Genomic DNA, 18352 nt, shown 5'->3' on the forward strand with positions numbered 1-18352 from the left:
AGCAATGCATTTCTACATGCTGACATGAATTACAAATATGCAATATCGCACAGCATGGTAAAATTATAAGCAGTCTTCTATATTGCGTTTTCAACTATGTTCAAAAAGTCTGCAGATTATTCCTCTGTAATTATAAAAAAAACCTGGTGGACAAACATTTAAAGTTGTTTCAAATATGATGAAAATACAAAGCAAGAAAATAAAGGGTTCAGACAATGAAGATTTTCAAGGAAGGATATGACATTCTAATTAGTGGAAAAAAATCCAGGTATGAATGTTTGCAGTTTTACAAAGATGCCATTTGGTTCCCTAAACGACTGAAGTACAATGCAAAGAAAATGTGCAGAGTACTCACTTATTACTTCTTTGTTGCAGTTATGTTTACTCAGAAGTTCCGTTTGTTTCTTTGTTAAGGCACACAGTTGTTTAAATTCTTGACAAACCTCCTGAAAAGCAAAGTCCAACCTCCCTCTGTAATACAAGTATTGGTATGTCAGAAAAGCGGTTTAATGTTAATTTTCCTACATAAATCACTTGCCATTACACAGCCTTCTTCAGTAGAAAGGAGGGACGGTCTAGGTCTCAGACTTGGCCGTGACCATAATCAATGCTGTTACATGATCAGCTGACAGAAGGTGCGCTTATAGCAAAGTAGAAAACTGCCAATTTTTCACATTTCCTGAACCTGTGATCATCTGGTTGGGAGGCAGGCCACCAGGTGGTGATAAGAACCACATTCTGAATAAATGGCTTTATTTCTTTGTGCAGGTATGAATACCAACACCTCTTTGCATCAAATCTTTAGTTATAGATGCAATGACATTTATTGATGTGATAACCTATAATATTTTGGAACTAAGTATTAGTTTCATGGGAGAATATCACATTTGGAACTAATTCCTCAACACAGAAGTCGAATGTTTTATAACCAGTCTATACTGCCAAGTTTGTGTCCAATTTAAATTTGGCATTTACAATGATCCAGCACTAGACTGGCACTATAAATCCTGCTGAATTACTACTTCAAGCTCATACCAGCATGGCAAGATAATCACCCCTTCAGGGGTTGGTATCATGCCAGTAGGAATTCAGAGGTACTTCACTGAAGACTCTGGCAGAAATGCAAGCTGGCTTCACTATCCTGGCACCCCTTGTACCCATCTATAACATATCTGGTCTGCTTTCATTGATAGTTTATTACTACCATTTAATAACTGAATAAAAGTATCTTGTGAACTGTAAAATGTGCTCCAATAACACACAACATACAAGAAATAATTCATTTTTTTCTCTCAATTTTCTTCCGTTTTCTTGTTGGGATACAGTTTCCAAAATGTGAAAAACTAGTGCAAGAGGCCATTTTTCAAGTCTAAAGCCACGTGTCAGTGGACCCCCGAGTTGTGGTGGGCATCATAGCCAAGCACCTTATATCCATATACATAAATTTTCAGGGGTCACTATATAGTGATAAGCAGCAAGATACTTCTTTGATTTTTTTCCCCCAACCAAGCCAAGAGTATAGAAGCTAATTATAACACCATTGTTACTATCCCATGTGAGCTCAACTACTAAGCACAGATATTGGGTCCTTCTGCTCTGTAGGGAAAAGTTGTGCCTTTTACACAGCAGACTATCATGGAAGCTCAATTCTTATACATAGTATTTATTTTGTCAAAAGTTGCTGCAAAGTAGATTCTTCAAAACCGGACGGTTAAACACTTAACATACTTAAAAATATACACAGTTATTCTTTCTCTCATGGCACAGCTCAGACATTGAACGAATGGAGGTTTGTGAAAGTTGGAAACATTTTCAGCTAGTGGGTGGGGAGCAGAGCAAAGTGGAGAAGAAATGGAAAATCTTTATGGAACAGGGAAAGATCATAATCAAAGATGAGAATGGAAGATAGGTAAAGAAAATAAAAAAGGACTTTTTAAAAAAAGTCCAAATACATGCAGTGAAAGTCAGATTTGAATAATTAATTTATGTTTGGGTTTGACGATAAAACAAGAGGTGGGGGAAACAAAGGCCAGGAATCAAATTGCAGGTAAGGAGAAGTAAATAATTCCAAGATCTGAAAACACAGAAAAACCTTTACAAACAAATCATACAGGAATCAGGAATATCTTATTAAATAAGAGAAATGCATAACCAACTTCCATGACTTGAAAGGATTTTTTTTATTGGTTTATCTTAGAAATGCTACTTGTGCAGCCATGTCAGATTAAAAATGACAGCCAGAGTGGCTTTGAAAGAATAAATATGGCACACAATATATTGAAATTTCAGCCTTTTAAGTAGCTCTAACTGGGAGCTGTTTACTGATCTAAATTTCAGTTAGTTCATTTTGCGTTGTTTATTGAAGTCAATGAGAAAAGTGGGGCACTTGGTTTCCATTCAGCCCAGCTAAATTTAATATGCCATTACTTTTAATTATAAATAGATAATTTTTTCACATCATCAACTGGGTGAGATTGAAAGGATTGTCCAGATCTATAAATAAACATGGTATTTTAATATCAAATATTAGCTCCATTGGTAGATACATGACTTGGCACCTGCAGTAAGAGAGACATTTGGAATTAAATTTTCAGAATACATAATATGGAATACCAGAAAGATATGTTGTCTTTACAAAAGAAGGCACTATAAAATCCACTAAATTGATCCTCAAGCTGGCTATCAAAGAAGCAACCCCAACTTGCAGTATGTGCAGACAGTTCCTTGGCAAAATGGCATACACAGGGATTGGAAAACTGATTAGGGTCCCAAGTGTATAAATTTACTGTCCATTCCATCAACTTTCAGGTCCAGAAAGACTTCTTAAAGAAAGAGTCCCAAGGTACATTTTCTGCACCCAAATTTGAGGCCACAGAACTGATGCTTTGAAATATCTTTGTTTGCACAAGAGTCAATCCAACCAAATCTTTTGGGTTTAGTGTCATTGAATATTCATTGCATTTTCCCAGTCCCACCTCAGGGACCCTGTAACTGTAATTAAAAGGGGAGTTAATTTGTTAACAGTAAGTGCATCACAGCGGCAATGTACTGCTGCAAGTAATGGCATAGAAACAGCTGTGCAGCTCCGTGAAAATATGGTAGCTCCACTTAGCATCATAGGACACTCCCTGCACAAGGGCCATCTGGAATATGTGAAAGATGGTGGAACAAAGAGTAAACATCGTGGCTCACGTTCAGAGGACTTAGCTGCAGCTGATAAATTTTCCTGCTTCAAAATATCTGGTAGAATTAACCAGGATTTCCCCACACAGAGTATATAGGAAAAATAGGGGTACTACAAAAGACTTTCCTCTCAAGTTACTCTGCTTTGACTAAGTCTGCACGCAAAGCACTGAAGTGACCTTGCAGCTCTTTCCCAGGTTCTTAGGCGATATTGCAGCAAGGCAAACTCTTCAACTACAATTTAAAACTGGAACTATTAATGCATTACTATTGTCTTGTATTTTGTAGGATACATGCTGAATAAAAAAAAACTTAAAAAGGTTTCAATTGTAGGACAATTGCAACCTGTACTCTATGAATAGGCAAATACACATCTAAGGTGCATTCTCTCAAGTCACTGAGTTTGACTAACAGTGGGAGAAACAGGATGCAGAGGGGTTTCTAGACTGTATGGTGTAGAAACAAACTCTGAGAGGCTTCTTGGTCAAACAAAACAAAGTTTATTTACACAAGAACTTCTGTGCCTGTTTGTATCCAGCCAGCACTTCATACAACCATCTTTTATTAGGAAACCCCTCTCTAGAATTTATTTCCCCATACTAGCCACACATTGGTTGATCAAATCACATGACCCCATCTCAGTTGAACTGGCCTTAAAGTGACAGTCATCACATACAGTCCAAGAGATGGTTTGGTCCCATGGAGACAGATTGACAGAGGAAAACAATTAGAAGTGATTGATCATCTATTGCCTTGGGAAGAAGTACAGAATTTCCCTATGATAATGCCTTGTCAAATAAGTTATCAATACTGAGTACAATGAGTCAAGACCCCAGGAGGGTCATCAACCTGAAACATTAACTCTGTTTCTCTTCTCAGCCTGACCTGCTGAGTTTTTCCAGTATTTTCTGTTTTTATATCCAGTAGAAAGGCCTGGGAAAGGTTCTTGAATGCATTGGTTGCCTCCCAATTTGCCTTGCTTGCAATTTCATCTTTGAATATTTCTGATCAAGTTTCATGCCCCAATCACAGCCCTAATCAAAGTCATAAATTACTTCATTGCCCTCCATGTTTTCTCTGCAGCCTGTGGCATGGTTGATCACACTATTCTCCTCCTTTGTCTAGCTCTGTGAGATTGTTTTTGCTTGGTTTCATTCTTAGTTATCCAATCACATCCACAGCATTTCCAGCACTGTTGCGTTTGAAACCCCCACAACCCAAGGATCTAGGAACAGAAGTATGCCATTCAACCCCTTGAGTCTGCCCAGGTTTCCTTTAAACTTTTGTGTAAAGAAATATTTCCTGACATCAGCCTGAATAGCCAAGCTATAATTTTAGGGTTATGCCCTTGTTTTGAACTCCCCTCTATCTACCCTGCCAAGTCCTTTATAATTATTTTAAACACCTCACTTAGTTCACCCTATAATCTTCTACACTTAAGGGAATACAAGCCTAGTCTATGCAAATTGTCTTTGTAATTTAGCTTCATTATCAGTCTGATGAATCTGTGCTACTCCCCCTCCAAAGCCAATGTACCCTTCCTGAGATGCAGTGATCAGAACTAAATGCAGTACTCTAAATTGGATCTAATCAGAGTCTCATAACTAAGGTAACTTCCACCTTGAGATAAAGGCCAACATTCCATTAGCTTCTTGAATTATATTTTGTGCCTGTACATTAAGCCATTTCTGTAATTGGAGCCTTAAATCTCTCCGTCCCTCCAGTTTCCACTTTTCTTTCTTAGCCAATCTATTTAATTTGGCCAGATCCCTTTATACGTAACCAGGTAATAATGATGAAAGAGATGGATAGCAATTGTCGGTGTCATGTGCATGAGATTCAACAAATTATAGACATTAATTTGCCACTTCAAAGAATGCCATTGATGCTGAAAACGAAGTGTTCATGAAAATGAGCTTCCTCAATATTGCTACTTTTGATCAATATAACTAAAATATTTGTCGCACCAGTAGAGTATATGAAAAAAAAATCTGCTTTTCCTACTGTAGTAGTCTTCATCACTGATAAAGGTTTATGTTACCAAAGTGTATTATTGGCATAAAACAACTTTCCATTGAAGGAAGGAAAAAAACATACTTGTACAGAGGATGATGATCAGTCCCTGTCAAAGGAACAGCCTTCTTTGATGATGATTCAGCCGTCTTCCACTTCGCCTTGAAATACAAACATTATTAACCTAATTGACTAAATTTTGCTTTGGAGTATACATAATAATTAAAAATAAAGAGACTGAGCAAATCATTGCAAGACTGAGAGAACAAAGCTCAGATTTAAAGTATACACACTCTTACAAAAACATTATATGTTAAATACTTTATGGTGAAAATAACAGCTGATGCAATGTATGCTGCAAGCCTGGAACTGCTGATTCCAACTGGCTGAGCATGTAGATGATCAATGAGCACCATCTGCTGAAATTGTGTCACACTACAAGTATTAATCTAACATGATTGATCAAGTCTTTTAATCTTAATGTACAAGACAACTTGAGGGATACACTTAAAGCTCAGATCCACATTCCTATTAATTTATATAGACCACACTTTACAGATACCAACAACTTAGAGTTTTAATGTGCAAATTATCTGCCAATGGTGCTAAGATTAACTCCCTCCAAACCCACAACATTCAGTCAGGAGAAACAAGTAAATAAGAAAGAAGTTCTAAAAGAGTTCAGTTGGCTGGATTTTGCAGGTTGGATTGCTGGAGCTCTGCTTCTGTATGCTGGTTTTAGACTATTTTCTGCACGCTAATTTAATATTTCAGAAATAATTTCAGGAGGCTCCATATTTGGATGGAAATACAGGGCTTTATACTCAAGGAGAAAAAGTAATTTCTGTGGCCAGAGGGTCTCACCAATGAATGTATCTCGATAGACTAAGAAAGTGTAAGACACAAACAGAAAGGGCAAGAGACATAGAGAAATAGAGATTCAGTAAAAAATCAGTGGAAGATAGAGAAAATGGCAAAATTGTGTAAATGGCATATATAGACAGTGGGAGCCATTCAAAAGAGAATGAGAAGAGGAAAGACATCGAGGAGCGAAGGAGGGAGAGAAAGAACTAAACAAAAGTCTGAAACAGCCGATAACAAAACATGAGAGACAGAGCTAAGAGGTTGAGAGGGTGAGCACAAGAACGAGAAATAGAAGATGATTTAGAAATTACAAGAAATGTAGACACAGTTAAATGAAAAGAGAGAGAGAAAAACTATTTTTGTAGTGAATAGGGATACTGTGGAAACTTCTAGCTTTTGGTTAGTTTGATGACGTCATTTGCCGTTCATGTGAGGTAAACTCAATGGTGTCACTTTCATTATGTGTCACTTGCTAAGTGAATGGTGTCCTATTACACCTCCTACTTCCTTATATTGTCAGTACTGTTCTACTGGAGGTGAAAAGTTTCCATTTAAGTTGAAGTAAAATATAAAATACTGAAGCTGTTGGAAATCTGAAATGAAAACTGAAAATGTTGGAAACACAGAGCATGCCAGTCAGCATATTGGAGAGCCTAGCAAGCTATCTTTTCAGGTCCAGATCCGTTTCCCAAACTGTTTTGAATGGACCACACCCAAACATTAATTTGCCTGTCCTCTCTGCAAATGCTGACGGATCTTTCGTGTGTTTCCAACAATAGTGGTTTTAAATAAGAAAAATGGTCGAAGTAGGGTTCAAAGATCCAAGATTGTCTGCAAGATTTTCTGATTTAAACAACACTTGCACAATGAAAAAATGTTATTTTCCCTCCTAGATAGCCAACACCAGATAATTGGTCACATTTCAAGGTGGAGCATTTGACAATGTGTCTCATTTATTAAGCTTTCCCAAAACACCTTCAGGTAAAAAAAAATTTGCACCGTAACTTGCAGGAAGCTCATAACATTGCAGCTGGGACCTTAGGATACAGCAAGACCAACAATGTATCTCTTCAATCAATCAATGAGATTTAAGGATTGGGCTAGAAACAGGGAAACAGCAATGCGTGAATTAGAGCCAAATCAGACATATAAAGAGAAACAAAGAGGGAAAGAAAGATTAGATGAGAGAGAAAAAAGGAGAAATGGGGAGAAAGAGTTAAAAAGGCAAAGGTTAAAATGATACTTTTAAAATCGCCAACATCAATTGACCACAAGCAAGAATATGATTGAACAGTTTACATTGTCCCTTTTCTGGGCCAGAGAGATTAATTGGCTTGTATTAACAATTATCATGTTGCTAAAAGGTATTGACACTCAATCACCAATCCTAACTTTCTAGGAACTTATGTGGCAGTTAATGTGAAAAATCAAACAAGTTTTAAAAAATTAGGGGAGAGGCTAACAGCAAGACACTGTTTGTATGAAGAGGAAGAGTGAAGAGGCATAAATCAAACAGCAAATTCTGGAGATTTGCAATTTACGGCATCTCTCTTTATCCCCTGAATTCGCAGGCAAATCTGAGTGTAAATAATGATGTATGTTGTTAACATGCTGTTATTATTCCAGCAAGATTCAGCCCAATGTTTGTTATCCACGCTACTTGCAAAGTAATTGATTTATACAGAAGCAGCACCTGTATGCTACTCAGATAAGCTACAACATAAAATCATTTTTAAGTTTAACCTTAATAAATGATAAACTGTATAACCAGGACAGTAGTTCCACACAAAAATAAATAACATGCAGATTCTCAAGATCTAAAACTGGATAGTCAGTCACATTCATTATCCATGAAATGCAGTAACACTGCTATAAAGACACATTTTGTTTGCAATAAACTGTCTCATTTATATTCAGATTTTTATTTTATCAAAAATTTAATATAACTGAAACCAATACTCAGTGTCCAAAAAGCAATAGAAATAGTGACAAGTAAATACCAAAAAAAGATACATTTCACCACAAAAACTTTATTAGGCCTCATCTGCACCAATTAGACAATACAGCAGGAAAATAGATCATGTTAGTTCTTGTATTTACAATAGCACGTAAGTACTGTAGGTCACACACTGACCCTTTAAGAAATTAAAATAGAAAATGCCAGAAATAAAGAGATCTGTCAGCACCTGTTTAAATAAAGCATAGTGCTTCTTACCCAATTTAGCAAGAGCTGAATTTTGGCATGCAGCAAAAATCCATTCTGCAATTCACTAGATTGCACTAGGTGGTACAGAGGAGATGTACAAGGATGTTGCCAGGGATAGAGAATTTTAGTTATGAGGAAAGATTGGTCAGGCTGAGGTTGTTTTATTTGGAACATAGGGGGCTGAGGATAGAGTTAAGTGAGGTGTATAAAATTGGGGGGCCCTAAGTAGAATGGATGGGAAGGACCTATTTCTCTTAGCACAGAGGTCAATAACTGGGGGGAAGGGGCAGTTACTTAAGTAATTGGTAGAAGGATTAGAGGAGAATTGAGAAACTATTCTACCCAGAGGCTGGTGGAAGGTCTGGAACTCACTGAAAGGTTAGTATAGACAGAAACCTTGATTGCATTTAAAAATCACTTGGATATGCACTTGAAGTGTCATAACCTACAAATTATTGGAAAGTGGAATTAGGACAAATAGCTCTTTTTTGGTTGGCATAGACCCTGACAAATTTAAGGCCCTTCGGTGCCTCAACTTTTTGTTATTCTGTGATTCACTGTGCCCTTGTTTCGGATGGCTGTTCTTGAAGTGATGACTTGAAATAGCACCACAACCAATATTCCCTCGAACCGTATGGCTGTGTTGGAACTCGAAAGTCCCCACTTAGGCCGTGTGCAAGTCAGCCCCTTTAAATTACCACACGTGCACAACTGTGCACAAAAGTTTAAGGGGGTCACGCACTCCAGAAAAAAATTACAGCAAGCATTGCCCACAACCAAACAGTTGAAGTATCCAGTATGAAAAAATAAATCCTGCTTCCCATTTCTAGGAGCTACATGCTTTATCAATGGGTGCTTGATCTGAATATTTTTGTGAGAAGCAATATCACTGTCTCATCTTTGCATCTTACCTTTACATCTTTTACACAGTAGAGCAGTTCACCGTGTCTTAAGGAGTCAGTATATTCCTTTAATTCGTTTCTCAGCTGGCTGAGTTCATGGTCTTTTTCTTCAATACCTCTTTTAAGTTCCTTTTGCTTTTGCTGATAATCCTTTATCTGTTCTTTTAACCTACTATTTTCAGTTGCTAACTGTTCCTGAAAGTATAAAGTGATTAAGAGTAGCAAAAACCTGTACCAATGTTGCATCAGGACATATTATGCAAAATAACCAAGCACCCGGGGCATATTCAGCAGATTCATAGAGGGCTTAAAAAATCTGATAAAACTATCCCCGGACCAAATGCAATTTTATAAGCTGATCACACAATGAATCGAGTTCTACTCCATTGTCGGACTGCCTTTGTTTCCCACCCCCCTCCCCCACCAACCCCACAAGGAATCATTGTATTGAAGACATGGTTCATTACTGGTGCTTTATTACTGTATTTATAATAGGTGTCAATGGAACATGAAAACCATAGCACAAGGGTATCATTGGATTTGCTGCAAAGGAATAGGACCGGGAAGTTGTATGAATCTCTGAGTTGTTGAATTTTTTAAAATGGCCAATCTCAACACCTTGGCCAAATTTAGAGAAGGCATGATGAAACAGGTGATTGGACGGCACTAGTTCAGTATCTGCCATTGTCACTACAACTGGTATCCGAAGGTTAACTGCAGACTAGAGGCCAAACATTTTCCATGCTCTCTGCCTTCCCTCACCTCTACTTATCAAGTTACAGAATATAAACCTACATGAGTGTGACAGTTGTTAGGAAATAGAGATAACTTAAGTAAGTTATATTGGTATTTGTGGGTGTTAGGAATGAATTTTAGCTTTAATGTTTAAGTTTGAATTTTCTTTCTATATCTTAGTTCTGTTGAAGGGTCATGAGGACTCGAAACGTCAACTGTGCTCTTCTCCACCGATGCTGCTAGACCTGCTGAGTTTTTCCAGGTATTTCTGTTTCTGTTTTTGTTTTGGATTTCCAGCATCCGCAGTTCTTTGCTTTAATCTCTATATCTGTGTGTTAAGTAGAGGTCAAATTGAGTTTTAGTTCCACTTTAAATGGTGCTTGCATTTCTAATGAGAGTTTTCCAACTGTAAGCTAAGTTAAACAAACGATTAGAAAAAAGTGCTATTGCCTAGCAACAGGGGTCCAGAGAGGTAAATCCCTCCCACATATACACAGAAAAACTAAAGAAACAGCACTTTTAAGTTCAGTTTAAAGCCAGGACTCCAGGCAGACTGGACACTGGGACAGGGAGTTGCAGATTTCCCAAAAGAACCAAAAGGTCCCAAGGCCAAAGGAGTGAAACAGGAGCAAGTTCCAAGCAGACCTTCTAATCAAAGGAAGGACAGGAACCTGGAAAAACATACTGTTGAGTGAAGTTAAGAGTGAGGGGCAGAGAAAGGCTCCAAGCTTCAGGTTTAAAGAGACAAAAACTACAGAAAGATTTAAAGCGAGAACAGCTTGCAAGAGACAAGATGATCCAGAGATGGTTAAAGGTCTGTATCTCTTTACTGTGGGCACGTGAAGCAGTGGTGTACTGTTGAATGCTGAGTCAGTGAGAGAGAGAGCTTGAATGCATGAAGGGGAACATCAGGAGTGTTCAAAACCCTGGAGGTGCACCCTTGCAGGTGTCTGAGAGAAAGCGTCAGTTTGGGAGAAGATTCCAAGGCAAGTTCTTGGAGAGTTGAGATTGGAAACCTTCATGTGAAAGATGTTCAGTGAGACCAGTTAGCTCATGGTATGACAAGTGTTGGGGGGACGTTGAGGAGAGATTCATAGCATCTGTTTGAGGGGGCATCTGACAATTGGTTTCAATGTGTGATGTGTTTGACCACAGGTCACCATAAGTTTACATAGACTGTGTACTTACTGTGAACATTAAAGTATAAGATAGCTTTTGTAACTTGTGTTATCCTTACAAATCTGTTAAGGTATAGTTGTGGGTGAAGTAGTACTGTATTATTGTTAATCATTTCTTGTTGAAAAAATGTTTTATTCTTTTGTTAAATGTTCGTTAGCTGACTCCAGTGACTCTGTTCAGTAGCCACTCTCCATGTAACTAAAGAAACAAGTTAGGATCTATCAAGCTGGGTTCTACTCTGGGATCAGGCTTGTCCAGAGGTAACCTCAGCTGGGATCATAACACAATCACCAATAGAGATGCGTAATCAGGTAGCGATATCTATCTATCAAGGTGCCTTATTTATTAGTGTCAGCCATGGCTCAGTTGGTAGCACTTTTGCCTTTGAGTCAGAAGGATGTGTGTTCAAGTCCCATTCCGGAATTGGAACACAAAAATTAAGGCTGACACTCCAATGCAGTACTGAGACAGTGCTGCTCTGTCAGAGGTGCCATCTTTCAGATGAGACATTAAACCAAGATCCTGTTGGCCCTTTCAGGTAGTGGTAAAAGACACCATGGTACTATTTCAAAGAAGAGATAGGGAGTTTCCTCCAGCATCCTGGCCAATGTTTAGCCCTCAATCATCATCACAAAAACAGATTATCTGGCTGTTATCACATTGCTGTTTGTGGGAGCTTGCTGTGCTCAAACTGGCTGATGTATTTCCTCCATTACAACAGTTGCTATACTTCAAAAGTACTTGATTGGCTGTAAAGTGCTTTTGTCCTGTGCTTGTGAAAGAAGCTATATAAATGCAACTCTTTTTTTCCTATATGAGTCAACTCGTATAGATGGGAATTACCTCAATAATGAAACCTTTAGATCATCCATCTGCACTAAGTGGAATGAAGCATGCTTTCACAGCAACACTGTAATAACCAGCATCACATAAAAATACAGAAAATAGGAGCAGGAGTAGGTCATTCGGTCCTTCGAGCCTGCTCCACTATTCAATATGGTCATGACTGATTCTGTACCTCAATGTCATACTCCCACTCTCTCCTCATATCCCTTGATGCCTTTAGAATCTAGAAATCTATTTCCTTCTTAAATATAGTCAGTGGCTTTGTTTCTTCTGTGGTAGAGAACTCCGCAGGTTCACCACCCTCTGAGTGAAGAAGTTTTCCCTCATCTCAGTCCTGAATGGCCTACTCCATATTCTGAGGCTGTGACCCCCTGGTTCTAGAACATCCCCCCCCACCCACCGCCCCGCCCCCCAGCCAGAGGAAACATCATCCTGCATCCATTCTGTCCAGCCCTGTCAGAATTTACTACGTTCAATGAGATCCCCTCTCATTCTTCTAAAGTTCAGTGAATACAGGCATAGTCCACCCAATCTCTCCTCATACAATAATCCTGCCATCCCAGGAATCAGTCTGGTGAACCTACGCTGCACTTCCTCAATGGCAAGTGTATCCTTTCTTAGGTAAGGAGACCAAAACTGCATTTAATACTCCAGGTGTGGTCTCACCAAGGCCCTGTACAGCTGCAGTAAGATATCCTTGCTCCTGTATTCAAGTCCTCTCGTAATGAAGGCCAACATACCATTTGCCTTCTTAACAGCTTACTGCACCTGCATGCTTGCTTGAGATTAGTGTACAAAGACACCCAGGTCCCTTTGTACATCAACATTTCCCAATCTATCACTATTTAAATATTAAAAATTCTGTTTTTCCTACCGAAGTGGATAACTCCACACTTATCCACGTTATACAGCATCTGCCATGTATTTGCCCACTTACTCAACTTGTCTAAATCATCTTGAAGCCTCAACATCCTCCTCACCACTCACATTCGCACTAAGCTTCATGTTGTCAACAAACTTGGAAATATAAGGTATGGTTCCCTCATCCAAATCATTGATATATATTGTGAATGGCTGGATCCCAAGGACTGATACCTGTTGTACCCTCGCATTCAGAAGTTTCTAGCTTGTTCACCGGTTTGCCTTGCTACCACAAATGGATCCAGCAACACCTCTTATAGAAGAGCTCCAATCATATATGTCAACCTTAGCAAGTGGTAGCACTCTTGCATTATAGTGAGAAGGTTGTGTTTCAAACTCCACTCCAGAGACTTGAGCACGTGATCTAGGCTAACAATTCAGTGTAGTCCTGAGGTAGTACTGCATTGTGAAAGATGCTGTTTCTTGAATGAGGCATTAAATCAAGGCACTTCTGTCCTCCTGGGTGGATGTAGCAAGGCCCTTCACAATGTTCAAAGAAGAGCAGTGGAATTACCCAGGTGTCCTGACGAACATTTTTCAACCAACATCAAAAAACAGACCATCTGTCATTTATTTTGTTGCTGTTCGTGTGACCTTTCTGTGTACAAATTGGCTGATGCATTTCCTACATTTGAAATGTAGTCACTGTTGTAAAGTAAGAATTAATTGACAACAAAGCAATTTGGACATTCTGAGGACATGAAAGGCATTACAGGCACCGAACCCTTTATCTGGCATCCCAAAATCTGGAAGGACCCAAAAACCAGCTATACCATGATGGCACCTGGTGTAGCAATTCCAAATTGGTGCACAGAGTACTTCATGCTGCCACTTTATTTGGTGGCACCACTGATTCCCACGTCGATTATACACAATTCGAACACCGTTCGAACAAGTATCTCGCTGCAATTCTAGTCTTTGTTAGCCCTTGTTTCATGTCGAAAAGGCTACAGGAAGTCCTGTGGCTGGAAGGAGCACGAAGAGGGAGCACTTGTCGCTGAGTATTAAGCATAAAGTGGAGTCACGAATGCATCTAGAAAAGGGCGCCTCAGTGAAAAAGTTAAGTGAACAATATGCTGTTGGTACATCGACCATTTATGATTTGAAGAATAAATTTGCTAACAGTGATCTGTCCAAATTAATGGATAAAAGGAAAACACTCCATCATTCAAATGCTGTCCATGTAGATAATGTGTTGCTAAAGTGGATCAGGCATCATTGGAGTGAGAAATATCCATTGGGTCGCTTCATTATCATGGCCCAAGCAAAAGTGTTCTATGAAGAGCTCTGTTCAATAACACCATGTGAATACTCATCAGGATGGCAGAACACATTTTGCAAATGCCATGGTGTACATCTTCTGAAAGTATGCAGTGAAAAAGCTTCAGCTGACCATGAAGCTGCAGAGGCATACTTGGATGCATTTTCCACGATAATATCGGAAGAAGGTGTAACAGCAGAGCAAGTGTACAATGCTGATATAAGACCTAATTATATAGGAGGTATGTTCCCAGAAAAACTTATGTAATGGCGGATGAGACAGCACCAATGGGATTCTAAGGAACAGCTTCCTGTAGTCAAGTGTTCAAATGCAGTAGGGACGCACAGGTGTAAATTACTTGTTATTGCCAAAAGCTAGAATCCTTGGTCTTTCAAGGGGATGAGAGTTTTTCCTGTTGTTTAAAAGGCCAATAAACATGCATGGATGACTAGACAAATTTTCCTTGATTGATATGAGAACTGTTTTGTCCCTGAAGCCAGGGCTCATCATCAGTCTGTGGGTCTTCCTGGGGGCTGAAAAATTGTGTTTCTCCTTGACAATTGTGCTACACACCCCAATGCAGAACTCCTCATCAGAGACAATATTTTCGGAGTTTATTTGCCCCCTAACTATTTGTCCCTCATCTAGCCCATGGACCAAGACATTATGTGGGCATCAAGACGGGTACAAGGCTGAATTCATGCGCATAATGCTCATTGCATGCAACAGAGGCTTGGGATTTAAGGAATTTCAAAATGAGTTCAAAGTAAATGATCCACTCTAGAGTGCTGCGAAAGCCTGGTTCAATGTACCCCAAGTTATTTTGATAAATGGATGGCACAATTTGTGGCCATTTACAATGTTCCTAAATGGTGAAGATGAAATTAATTCTGATTTTAGTGGTTTCCATGGGGTTGAGGAGAAAAAAATTGAAGATTTATTGGTATGTGATGTCATGTGCTGAAGCCAAGTTGTTGGACAAAGGAGCCATTGAGGATTGTCTGAATATTGACAACGATGCTCTGGTTTACCTCTAACTCACAAGAGAGTGAAATATGGGCCATGGTCATGAATAAGGATGAAGACAGTGAGAGTGATAATGATGACAATGAAAATGGTGCAATGGATGAATAGGAAAAATTGTTTATTGACAGGTGCATAAGCCTTACAGAGAATTGATTTGTGGGATAGAGTAGGAGAGGTTCATACAGAGCATCATCTTATGTGGGTCTCCAAAATACAGGAGGTGCTCCTGACAGAAAAGCCCACATGCTTGAAACAACTTAAGCTCCATGTTCAGAAGAGGTATGACAGAGCCTTAACCTTCAACTTCCCCAGCCTGTGTCTGTACACCAGCTACCACCCCAGACATTCCTTCTGATGCTGACTCTTCTTCATTTCAGAAGTAATTTAAGAAAATGAAAAAGTTAAACAATAAAATAATTAAACAATATAAGTAAATAAAAATCCTTTTATTCTTTATTTCTCATACTTTATTTCATGTATTATAAGTGCACTGTACATGCTAGGCCTAGGACCCAAAATTTGTAAACTCCCCAAATCCAGCACACATCCAGTCCTGAGCTTCCCGGATACAGGGCCCGGTACCTGTATATACATGCAAGCTCTTTCCTATTTCTTTGAAAAGGAAAAATTGCAAGCAATGGAAATCTGAAATTTTCATCTTTCATTCAGTTTCATGCAAGGAATGAGTCTGTATCGAAGTGTCAATCGGACAAACAATTTAACTTCAACATGTGAGACAAGGAATGGTTCACGCTTCTTATATGTGGAATTAAAAGATATGCTCAAATTTCTAATAAGAAATTAAGCTTATATAATTTAGTATACTCATTAAGGATGGATTAATTAAGGAAAGCTAGCATGGATTTGTTCAAGGCAAATTGTGTTGAACTAACTTGATTGAGTTTTTGGAGGAGATGGTTGATGAGGGTATTGTGGTTGATATAGTGTACAAAATACATAGACTTCCAAAAGACATTTAATAAAGAGTCACCTTATATGCTTGCCAGCAAAGATGGGGCCCATGGAATAAAAGGGACAGTGACAACTTGGACACAAAGTTGGCTGAGTGATAGGAAACAGTAGTGGTAAACTCTGGTTTTCCGGTAGAAGTAATACAGTGAGGAAGTAATACGGTGAATTTTCACAAGGGTCAGTACGAGGACCACTGCTTTTATTAATCTATATTAATGACTTAGACATGGGTACACAGGGCACAATTTCAAAATCTGCAGATGACACCAAGTTTAGAGTTATTCTGAGATGTGTGAAGGATAGTGATAGACTTCAAGAGGTCATAGAGAGGCTGGTGGAATTGGTGGATATGTAGCAGATGAGATTTAATGCAGAGAAATGTGAAGTGATGCATTTTGGCAGGAAAAATGTGAATAAGCAATATAAACTAAAGGGTGCAGAACAGAAAGACCTGGAGGTTTATATGCATAAAGATTGAAGGTGGCAGGGCAGATTAAAAAAGCACCTAATATACAGGATCCTGAGCTTCATAGAGGCAGTGTACAAAAGCATGGAGTTTTGATGAACCTTTATGAAACATTAGTTCAGCCTCAACTGTAGTATTCTGGGCACCACATTTTAGAAAGAATCTGAAGGCTTTTGAGAGGCTACAGAAAAAATTTACAAGAATGTTTCCAGTGATGAAGGAATTCAGTTATGTGGATAGATTGGACAAGTTGGGTTTGTTCTTAAGAGAAAAAAGATTGAGAGATTTGATAGAGGAGTTCAAAATCATGAAGTATCTCGATAATATAAAGATAAACTGTTCCCTTTGACCAAGGAATCAAGACACAGATTTAAGGCGATTGGCAAAAGAACCAAAGGTGACATGAGAAAACCTACTTTACGCAGTGAATAGTTAAGATTTGGAATGCACCGCCCGAACAGGATGGTGGAGGCAGATTTAATTGTGGCTTTCAAAAGGGACCTGAAGATTGTGGCTTTCAAAGGGACCTGAAGATAAAAAAAAATTGAAGGACAAGGTAGCAGGGAGAAACTAGCTGAATTACTCCTTCAGAGTTGGCACAGATTTAACAGGTCAAATGGTCTCCTTTCATGTTGTAACCATTCTATGATTACCATATGTTTGAAAAGAGCCTGCTAATTACCAAATATTTGTTACAGGTAAAGGCTTTCAGGTACCATGATATTGGATTAAGGGGTGACAATGCAGAAGACATGCTGCTACGCTGAGAAAGGGGCCACCCATCCCACCACATCACTCAAACTGCTCATCATTCTTAACGATCTGAGGGAGAGTGGACAGCACGAGATCAATGACATCTTGAAAGCACCTTTTTCCCTCCTTTATTCTTTCATGGGCTGTAGGTGTCACTGACAAGGCCAACATTTGTTGACCATTCCTAATTACCCTTGAACTGAACACTTCAGAAGGCAGTTAAGAGCCAATCACATTTCTGTGGGTCTAGAATCACATTTCCTTCCCTAAAGGGCATTAATCACCACATGGGTTTTTACAACAATCAAGGAATATTGTAATGGTCAGCATTACTGAGACCAGCTTTATATTCCAGATTTATTAAGTGAATTTAAATTCACCAGCTACCGTGGTGGGATTTGAACCTATGTTCCCAGAACATTTGCCTGAGCCTCTGGATTACTGGTCCAGCAACATTACCACAATGCCACTGTCTCCCCCAAACATATTCAATCTGTTGCATCTGTCTCTCCATTGTGAAAGATAGTGAAGACCAGAATCTAGATGGCAGCCATTTGACCTTCCAAAGCTGCAAAGACTGGTTGTTCTGCCATTGACAGCATTAGGACAGACTGAAGGCTCCAAAGTACTAAATCATTATGTAAGTCATACATGTTTCAAGGATTAGTTTTATAACTTTTACAGGCTCCTCAGAAATTCATTAACAATGAAACTTCTCTCAGTGTTGGCATAGGAGAAGGGCTTTGATAGGCACCTTAGAATTTTGGATACAAATAAAATTTAGGATTGATGTACTGCTTGTATTTAATACTGCTCATTTACCTGTTCACCATTTAATAGGTTAGACTAACATGCCATAAATCACAGGCTGAGAATATTTATTTTTCCATCTATCAATGTCAAAGCAATGATATGATGACATATTGTATGTCTAATGAACCAGAGTACAAAGACAAGATTTCTGAAATTATTACCTGCTCTATATCTCAGCAAGTGTAAAACCATGCATTATGAAAAAGGGATCA

The 18352-nt window shown here is 38.8% G+C and overlaps 1 protein-coding gene across 8 annotated transcripts in view; it reads right to left on the bottom strand.

Annotated features, from left to right (window-relative positions):
* Positions 1-18352, bottom strand: part of zgc:113184 (uncharacterized protein LOC553745 homolog) — an 83585-nt gene that overhangs the window by 27442 nt on the left and 37791 nt on the right. For all 8 annotated transcript variants that reach the window (XM_041201831.1, XM_041201832.1, XM_041201833.1 and 5 more), the window contains 3 exons: positions 9178-9363; positions 5281-5357; positions 356-471 (listed from right to left, as the gene is read on the bottom strand). In XM_041201831.1, coding sequence (XP_041057765.1) covers positions 356-471; positions 5281-5357; positions 9178-9363 — 379 coding nt within the window. The remainder of the gene's footprint in view (positions 1-355; positions 472-5280; positions 5358-9177; positions 9364-18352) is intronic.

Source organism: Carcharodon carcharias, chromosome 12, assembly GCF_017639515.1.
Source record: "Carcharodon carcharias isolate sCarCar2 chromosome 12, sCarCar2.pri, whole genome shotgun sequence".
Classification (NCBI taxonomy): Eukaryota; Metazoa; Chordata; class Chondrichthyes; order Lamniformes; family Lamnidae; genus Carcharodon; species Carcharodon carcharias.